Below are 10064 nucleotides of genomic sequence, written 5' to 3' on the forward strand. Positions count from 1 at the left end.
AAAATTACCAATATTAACTAACCACTAACAAATACACGCAGACAGTTGTCAACACTTTAGTAAGCAAACAGTTCACTAAGATTTTTTTTTTTTTTTTGGTTTTACAGTTATAAGCTCTATTCAGGTTTTATCGCCTATTTTATTTTAGGAAAAACAGTAGACCTGAACGTGTGTTTCCTATGGAATATCATATTATGACTACTGTAGTATTCTATTACTATTATTACTATTTTGTCATAAAGCAAAATATTACACGACATTTACAAAGTAATATACTATTTTTTCAATAATAGCCCGGTGACATTTACCTCAAATATAGCTGTGCCTTTTTTCAATCATAATTATCTATAATGGTTAGATACACCTGAGTATGACTGATTCAAAGTATATAACCTCCTGCTCTTGATTTGAGGGACGAAGTAAACTTGATAAAGCAATTAGTTTGCCTGGAAAGATCTTATCTAATGTTATGCTATCTAATGTTATATTATCTAATATGTAATGTTATATAAAAGCAGGGTTCAATTATTGCGCTGAGGCTCTCGCTCGTATTAACAGGACATCTAGATAAAGAAATGTGTGTCAAATGTTTTCCAGCTATTTAAATGACATTACCAAGATGATTCGTAACTGGCTGATCAGTTATATGTTACTTTTTGCCCGTAAGTAACCCCCTGAACCTTCATCACTTTCTAACGCAATCTTGTTGCCCCAGCCCGCACCCCCGCCCTTGAATGAGCGACGTCAACGCCCCCTTCAGCGATACAAAGAGGTCCGTATAAGAGCCCGGCGCGCACGATCACAGCAGTGTGGATTGCTCCGGATAACAGATAAGCGCAGAGGAAAGAACCTGCAGACAGAGACCTTTGGAACTATTGTGTTCTGCATTGGGTGGAAACGCGTGTTTATTGAGTACGTGTTGGATACTGCATAAGAAGAGCGAAACAGGGTCGAAATGAAATCTCCCAAAGTGAACGCGCAGAAGAAATGTAAGTTACATTAGTTGTATGCATTGCTTGGAATTTGGTTGTGGATAGATGCACGGAGTACTAAATCCTTTTTTTAGAATGTAATATTTGTACATGTTGGCTGTGGGAGTGTGGCTGGTCTTTGGTTTTGTGCAGATTATTATTATTATTATTATTATTATTATTATTATTATTATTATAAATGAATGATTCGTGTTATGAAAATTGTGAAGACTTGGTTGTGTGCCAGTTGACAACAATACGGATACAATTTGTGTATCCAGTTTAACCACGTTGCTGTATTGTTAAATTACTACAGAAATATTTGACTTCATCACTTTAGTTTTCTAAGGCTGAAATGAAGAGCTACCATTTGCAACATTTGTCAATATTTTTTTTCTGCAGTATTACTGTAATTTTAGTTAGGGCACAGAAGCTGCACTGCAAAATAACCAGTAACCAATATTTTACAGCTAGGTTAAAAGTACCGCATTACTGGTTTGTTGTGGTAAATTATCAGTGAAATCTGCGCGCACTTGCGCATGAAGTAGTGTACTTATTCAACGTATTCGGTGAAAAGCACTAGCGTGTAACACGAATGAAATTGTATTGTGGTTGTTCCAGCACATTTTCCGGAGGATGACGACGACTTGAGCGCCGTTCTTTGCGAGTTCGATGCAGTTATTGAAGATTTCTCATCCCCTGTACACAAGAGGCACTTCAGATACGATGAACATTTAAAAACCATGAAGAGAAGGAGTAGCGCCAGCGTCAGTGACAGCGGCATCAGCGATTCAGAGAGTAAGTCACTGTGTAGCAGGCGAAACACCACTGGATTGCAGAGAACAGATTGTGTTTCATTGAGTTATAAACAGTATTAACTACTCCAATCCAAGCACCCCCTTGCTTATACTTTCATAAGGGGTGAGGGGCTGGATGTCAAAATGAGAGACCATCATGGTTAACCATTGCCAGGCCATGCTTGGTACTCTATGGCACAAGAGCCAGACTGTGTTCAACAACACACACTGGTGACACTGAGGAGTTTCATGGTCACAGTGGTAGCAACATTTACCAGAAGTCTGGAAAGTGGGAATCTAAGGGCTTTTAACAGGAGGTACAGGTACAGTAAACAGGGGACACACAGACAAAGCACAGACCAAAGCATAAAGATGTAGGTTCAAGCTATTGTTTGAGTGTTCAGTGGAAGTCAGTCAGAGTACGATGGCATTGCCTTCAGTACAGTTCCACGGGACACTATCCAGAGAGGAAACCGTTTCGATTTTCACAAGAGATTAAGAAATACTCCAGTGGTTTGAAACTTTGGTGCTGGTTAGTGTAATAGAAAGCACATCATTTGGGGTTGTTTACATCCAGCTTTAGGAGTGTAAAACTTCCCACTTTGAAATCTGCTTGCCACCTCCATGCAGAGTATCTCTGAGGCAATCAGGCATGCCCCAGTGTAGGCTTTGACAGCTTCAACGTGTAAGAAAGGTACAGGTACAATAGCTGTCCCGCATCTGTTTTTAAAACACCACGATAGGTACTGTATAGAAAAAAAACAATCTTAACCTTAATTATTGTGAAAAATTGTATTTATTAAATGTACTTTTAAAGTAATAATATTTAGTTTCTTTCCAAATGTTTCAGCGTGCAAATAACGTGGTTGCGTTTAGCTGCCTTATAAAAATGAACTCGGTCTCTAATCCCGTGCAGCTTTGTATTCACTTGTGTTGAAGGTCTCAACCATCCATGAGAGGTCGTGTTTATGATGATTTGGGCAGTTGTTTCCCACCCTGAAATAGCAGACTGCAATGCAAACCACAGATTAGACTGTGTTTACCAAACCAAGACACACCCATCTCTAGTCTAAGCCCTTTAGTTTTCAGCCATCGTACTGCCCGCAGGAACGGGATAATCTCAGGGCAGTTTTTATTGTACTGTCAACATGCACATAATATGCAAAACATACATTTTACTGGACTGCAGTTGAAGTTGTGAAAAACAAGAGCAACATACAGAGTCGGTACAAAGGGATGGAAGAGTACAACAAAGAAGATTGTGTCCCCTTGCATGTTCCAATTATTCTTAACAAATGAGTCACATTTGCAGATGACAGAGAGCTTGGGGAAGCAGCTATCACAGTGTTTGAAGGAAATCCAAAGGTATTTACACTGCATACAGACCTTTCATAAAAAAAGTTTGGGAACGAGAAAAGGTCAGTCTCCCCTACTGGGGGGATCTAATTTAAAAACACAGAATCTAGTCATTTTTAATGTTCCCAGTGTTTTAGATCCCTACGTTTCTAATGACATTTTATGTTGATAAAAGTAAAGTGTTGAATGACGGTCGCAAACATGTAGGGATCAAACAGCAAGTCGTGGGCGGTCAGGGGTGCAAATCGTTTTGAAAATTGGTGCTAAACTGATGCTAAACAGAGATCCTACTGGTGCTAAATGATCAAACCCTGCCCTAATCAACCCCCTCTCAGAACATCCCGCAGAACCCAAACCTTCTCTCCGTGTATGTGGATGAGTGTGGGTGGGTCATGTGTGTAGTCCAGACCCAAAGAGAAACTATCATAATCTACAGTTGCTAGGAATACAAACAAAAATAAATAAGTTAAACGTGTCTACTGCGCCATAACTCCAAATGTGCCCCCCCTGGTGGAACTGAAACAGAACACAGCAGCAAAGAGAAAGATTCTGGGGTTGTAGAAAACACACTGCCTGCCGAGTGCACCCAGGCAGTGTGGGGGGTGCCGAGTGCACCCAGGCGGCGTGGTGGGTGCCGAGTGCACCCAGGCGGCGTGGGGGGTGCCGAGTGCACCCAGGCGGCGTGGGGGGTGCCGAGTGCACCCAGGCGGCGTGGGGGGTGCCGAGTGCACCCAGGCGGCGTGGGGGGTGCCGAGTGCACCCAGGCGGCGTGGGGGGTGCCGAGTGCACCCAGGCGGCGTGGGGGGTGCCGAGTGCACCCAGGCGGCGTGGGGGGTGCCGAGTGCACCCAGGCGGCGTGGGGGTTGCCGAGTGCACCCAGGCGGTGTGGGGAGGCAATGAAACGGCTTCGGGGATGCTTGGACATAGAGCCAAACGTTTACAAATCAAGGGAGATTGAGTGACTGGATCTGTTTAGCCTAAAAGAAGGAAAGTTTAGGGGGGACTTCATAGACGTTTTTTTTAAATGCTAGAGGAAATTAAATCAGTTATCGATCTAGTAGTTCAATGCCAAAGTACACTCCTGTCCTGACCACATAACTAGCACATGGCATAATTCGCACCCTCGGCTCAATAGCTGTACTGTGCTGACAGAAACGTTTCTCCACCTCACAATCCTGATACACCTTCACCAGCTGTACCTGGTTTAAAAGGCTTTCTCTCCTCTTCATAGCATTTCAAACTTTAAAAAAGGATAATCCTACGTTTGTGCTATTTCAGCAGTAACAGGTCAGGCATAGAAAACTCAGTGTTATTCAAAAAGCAAAAATAGAAGGAGAAAAGCAAGCTAAATGTTAATATCTGGTAAAGACAACCAGAACCAACATTTAAATGTTCTGCTTATTGGGATACACTGCATGAAATGTCAATCTTGTGCCTTGCCTCCTGTTAACTCATTTTGCTTAGTTAGTAAAACCAGCATTGTGTTATATTTGCCTCGCCACTTCGATTCCGCGTTATAGTGGATGCTGCCATTTTAATAACCACACAGAAATGGTTCTGTACTTTGTGATACAATGTTGACAGCAAAAGGTTGTTGTATGCCATGGTAAGGAAAAAACACGTCATTATTAGAGTATGCACTGATTACACAGCTGCAGCACTGGCATAGATTAAAAACTATTCTGGAAAACACAGAACATGTTTCCAAAGTGTGTGTGTGTGTGTGTGTGTGTGTGTGTGTGTGTTTGTGTTTGGCTTTTGGAATTCAAAGCCGCTTCTAGGCATCTTGTCCATCTCGCGTTTGGGAATCCCAGATTAAGGCACAAAGCTTCTTGCTCTCTCTAATCGTTGTCTCTACATTGACACCTTTTAGATGTTAAGAACATGCTAGCTTTCTGTTGTGTGCTTTCCAACAGGTGCAGACTCCCTTTATAGAAACAGCTTCAGCTTCAGTGATGAAAAGCTGAACTCCTCGACTGTGTTTCCACCCACGCTGGCCTCCTCATCCTCCTCCTCCGCATCCCCCAGAGGTACATATTAAACTAGCATGATCAGCATTTACTGTACACATGCAGTCACAGTGTCTGATCTGTTGCTAATTACTTTTTGGTGGTTTGCCATGGTTGTCCGTGCTTGGCCAGGTCTTTACTATGCTCCGCTGGTCTTATAAAGATGCCATTAATTTTAAGAAACAAACATCCTCTTATATGGCTGCTTGTTGCACATAGATGATTATTATTGACACATTAATAGAATCGCACCCTGAGCGTTCGACTTTACTAAAGGGGATTAAAGAAGCATTTTTAAAACAGTTTTCAGATGGGATTTTAATAACATAAATCATTTAAAATGAAAGATTTAGTTTTTTGATGGGGGGGGGGGGGGGATGACAATGTTTCCATGCAAACAAAATGAATGCAACCTTTCTACAACATTTGCACATGCGGCTTTAATGTGCCCCTGATGATCGCATGTCATTATGTTTCAGTGTTTGAACTGTGTGTGACAGTCGGTACTTGCAATAGGAAGGTCTGTTAGCAAATGGGAAGTAATAACTGCTTTCTAATGTGCTTTCAGCAAAGCTTGGAGATACAAAAGAACTAGAAGACTTTATTGCCGATCTTGACAGAACGTTAGCAGGTAAGTGACAGGCACTGTCCACGGACTTGTTCACTGCATTCTGCCACTGAAGTCACGCTGTCGGACTGTTTCACTTGTCTCTGGTGTCCGGGGAAGTATTATACACTCATTCTTAACTCTCCTGTTGGCCTTTGTTCTCTTTTACCTCATATTTAGTCCAGTGTAAGACACAGACACACACCCTTACTCATGAGTTGTCAACAGTTTTCTGATCCCTTCAGCAGAAGCTTTGCAGATTGATCGTTGTTCTTGGGTCTGGACAGTCTGCTATGTCAACAGAGGGTTAAAGGTGGCTGCAAAAGCCCTGCTTCTGACAAAACCCAACACCCCTTCCCTTCCTGCCACACATGATGTTTCAAGTCATCATTAATCGACAACTAAAGCAGATATATGTAGATTTTTGTGGCAGTTAATACAACCATTATCAATGGGCCCGTTGCTTAAAAGGAGAAACACTGCCAAGAAAACAGCAGACTTACTGATTCATTTTCTTTAAGCAAATGCTGGTTATCATCATCTTGGGGCCAATACTAAAATAACTGTGTCTGTGTTCTAGTCCATTATTATGTTTTGTGATTTTTCTTCTCTTTTTTTTTTTTTATAAATTTTAGTCATTGCCAATTTATTTATTTTTTCCCAATTTGGAATGGCCAATTTATTTTTTAGGCTCAGCTCACCGCTACCACCCCTGCGCTGACTCGGGAGGGCGAAGACGAACACATGCTGTCCTCCGAAGCGTGTGCCGTCAGCCGACCGCTTTTTTTTTACACTGCGGACTCACCATGCAGCCACCCAAGAGCTACAGCGTCGGAGGACAACGCAGCTCTCGGGCAGCTTACAGGCAAGCCCGCAGGTGCCCAGCCAGACTACAGGGGTCGCTGGTGCGCGGTGAGCAGAGGACACCCTGGCTGACCTAACCCTCCCTCCCCCCAGGCGACGCTCGGCCAGTTGTGCGCCGCCCCCTGGGAGCTCCTGTCCATGGTCTGCTGTGGAATAGCTTGGACTCGAACTGGTGATGTCCAGGCTATAGAGCGCATCCTGCACTCCACCCGGAGTGCCTTTACAGGATGTGCCACTCGGGAGCCCAGTGATTGATTTATTTATTTATTTTTTAAAATGTTACAAATACTGTTAAACGTCCCTCTCATGAAGACAGCGGTTCAGCGAGCTGGCCTGGGCCTCTAGTTGTTTTCATTCCTCTGACCCTTCAGTGCTCACCCCTGCATGAACTAAGGAATCTTTTGGCGGCTGCCTTGTTGGTCACATGCTGGTGTATACTGTATATGGCCGGTCAATGAGATGTTAATAAAATGTAATCCCCTCTAAGTATAGCATTGACACCTTGGGAACTGAACTGCACGCTGATCGTGTTGCATTTCTCACATTTGTTCACAGATATGTGAAGGGAAGATGGTCGGCACCAGTTCACGGAATGAAAGGGGGAGTGGGGAGGAGGAAGCACAGAATCCAAGAGGGACAAGGGTGGAAATACAGGCTCTTTGGACTTGAGGATATGCATGTGTTGCACGCATGCTTATCTAATGCTTTTCTTCTGTGAATATGAAAAGTAGTGCTCCTGTGTGTGATAATAAAGACTCTGCAACATGTATTTTACAGCTGACACGACCTACAAGTTCTAATGGGGCTGTGCTATAGTTTTACTGAAAACTTGGAGCTTGAATATAATTTAAATAGCTTTTTATAGAAATATATTTGTAATTTTATAGAGTCGGTTATTGTAATTTTATTAATTTAGTTTTTTTTTCATTGAAATATATTTTTGTATCTTGAATAAATCTTGATTCAGATTCTAATACCATGGTATCTAAAGCTTTATTTTGTATTGTTTTCATTTATTGTTGAACAGGTTTTTAAATACTGTGAACTGGGTTCAATAAGCTTACATTTGTTATGACTGAGCACTCACAATAATATTCATCCTCTGTAAAATTCACGTTTAAATTTAAGAATGCTAAGTTTATGCAAAGATTAATTTTATTTGCATTAACGTTATATGTAAACATATGATATTTATGTTGTATTTTATATTTATACATATACTGTATAGAAAGTTTGGCACCTATCCTATAATAGCTCCTTAGTGGAGCTTCTTCATATCCACACCTGTTGGGGAGTAGCAGCTGAAATGTCCCTGCTCCTAGCTCAGCAGGACAGCGTGCGCTGGTCTCCAGTGCAGGGTGACGGCTCAGCTGAGACGTCCCTGCTCCTAGCTCAGCAGGATGGCGTGCGCTGGTCTCCAGTGCAGGGTGATGGCTCCGCTGAGACGTCCCTGCTCCTAGCTCAGCAGGACAGCGTGCGCTGGTCTCCAGTGCAGGGTGACGGCTCAGCTGAGACGTCCCTGCTCCTAGCTCAGCAGGACAGCGTGCGCTGGTCTCCAGTGCAGGCTGACGGCTCAGCTGAGATGTCCCTGCTCCTAGCTCAGCAGGACAGCGTGCGCTGGTCTCCAGTGCAGGGTGATGGCTCCGCTGAGACATCCCTGCTCCTAGCTCAGCAGGACAGCGTGCGCTGGTCTCCAGTGCAGGGTGACGGCTCAGCTGAGACGTCCCTGCTCCTAGCTCAGCAGGACAGCGTGCGCTGGTCTCCAGTGCAGGGTGACGGCTCAGCTGAGATGTCCCTGCTCCTAGCTCAGCAGGACAGCGTGCGCTGGTCTCCAGTGCAGGGTGACGGCTCAGCTGAGATGTCCCTGCTCCTAGCTCAGTAGGACAGTGTGCACTGAAATGAGTGGTGGTAGAAGTGGGAGTTCCCTTCCACCCCCTCTCTACCCTTTATCATTATACCTCTCCTCTTTGTTGCTGGGATGCAACAATTATCAAATAAAAAGTTTGCCAAAAAAAAAAAAATCTATTTTATACATGGTTTACAGCTTCTCAGTTTTTAGTGTGACATAATGGCTGGAATAGGCTTGTTAAACCCGAAGTGGTTTTCTCTTCTTTACTTCCCTAGTAGCCCGTGTCTTACACATTGTTGCTCCTTCAGTGCACTGCAGTATGGTTACTTCGAAGAGGGAAGTACAAGCAGTTGAAATCTGATCCCATGAAGGGTTAAACTCAGATAGTTGGCTCTGGCTCCTGATGAAACAGGTGGGTGTGAAGGCGTGTTTTATTGAGGACACATTGATGCCTGTAAGGATGCCATTACTTCAAGTCTCTCCTGCTGACCTTTATGGATCCTGTGGAATGCTCCTGTACATAGTGCAGCATTCACAGCAACACATTACGCATGACCTGTCAATATAGAGGCTGCCCCTCACATGAGACGGCTCTGAACGCTTCAACAGGAAAGCAAATAAACACTTTCTCGATACACTGGCAAGGTTATTTTTTCTTAACTGAAATGTTCTTTCACTGAGAGTAACCTTTTGTACAGCGAAACCTTGTTTCAGGGAGTCCAGGGAACTTCATGCTGCAGTGAATGCTGGGAGATGGAGACCAGAGCTGGTGCCTGTCTACCATCTAATCCAACCTAACTTGTTGGCTTTTTAATATAGTTATGTATTGTTGTTCCTATTGTTAATGGTATTTAAATAAGTTGTTTTACTGCCTCTTTGAAAGTGTCTGTATTACATTTCATCAGTCTCCATCAACACCTCATTAACACCTTTTAACCTGTTTATCTGATCAATCTTGTCAATGACTGCCACTTTGGTAAACATTTGGGGACATTGACAGTAATGAGCCATTGAAATATCTGAAATGATGTTGGGTCAAAATGGGTTGGAGTTAATGCCGTGGATGGCATGTTTTTGACTTATTTTTAACATTCAGACTTTGACTGGCTACACATCTGGGTTAAGATATAAATAAGATTTAAGACCACAGATATATTTACAATCCCCCGCCGCCTTTGAACTGTGGCAGCTTGAGATTAGAAATACAGTAAACAAAAGCCAGAAACATTTAAAGCCTGAGGGTATTTTTTAAACATGCCTGGTGGGAACTCCTTGAAGCCGTATTGCTCCTAGTTGCACAGTTAAGTTTACAACTGCTGTATGTTCCTACTCTTCATTAGGCTGGTGCCATTAATGGGATCATCCATTTTGGTGTGAAATGCATGGAGAGGACTTGAAAGCTAGTTAAAATCAGGCAAGGTCATTTTCATAGTCACAACAAAAACCATAGCTGGAAACTATAACCTTTTAAATAATTTGACTGCAGGGTAAAGCTTGAGGCAGACTGAATACCATGCACTGGTTTCTTTTTAGTTTAAGAACAATCCCACTTAAAATGCAACCTAATTTTCTAGGAAAGTCCAAACTGTAGTGGCACCCAATTGTACATGT

At 43.0% G+C, this 10064-nt stretch overlaps 1 protein-coding gene across 1 annotated transcript; it reads left to right on the top strand.

The window, feature by feature from the left end:
- Positions 1–789: 789 nt before the first annotated feature.
- On the top strand, positions 790–7578 carry LOC117405449 (regulator of cell cycle RGCC). Its single transcript, XM_034008515.3, has 5 exons — positions 790–989; positions 1593–1769; positions 5041–5154; positions 5702–5764; positions 7160–7578. Exons 1-5 carry the CDS (start codon positions 956–958, stop codon positions 7165–7167), a joined length of 396 nt encoding a protein of 131 aa, XP_033864406.1. The 5' UTR covers positions 790–955; the 3' UTR covers positions 7168–7578.
- Positions 7579–10064: the final 2486 nt, after the last annotated feature.

This window comes from Acipenser ruthenus, chromosome 9 (assembly GCF_902713425.1).
Source record: "Acipenser ruthenus chromosome 9, fAciRut3.2 maternal haplotype, whole genome shotgun sequence".
Classification (NCBI taxonomy): domain Eukaryota; kingdom Metazoa; phylum Chordata; class Actinopteri; order Acipenseriformes; family Acipenseridae; genus Acipenser; species Acipenser ruthenus.

What these genes read in the sequence shown, in the direction of transcription:
- LOC117405449 (XM_034008515.3), top strand. Translation starts at nt 956, where the DNA reads ATGAAATCTCCCAAAGTGAACGCGCAGAAGAAAT. An exon ending in CGGCATCAGCGATTCAGAGA is followed by an intron (nt 1,770 to 5,040) that starts GTAAGTCACTGT and finishes GCTTTCCAACAG; the next exon opens with GTGCAGACTCCCTTTATAGA. An exon ending in CTCCTCCGCATCCCCCAGAG is followed by an intron (nt 5,155 to 5,701) that starts GTACATATTAAA and finishes ATGTGCTTTCAG; the next exon opens with CAAAGCTTGGAGATACAAAA.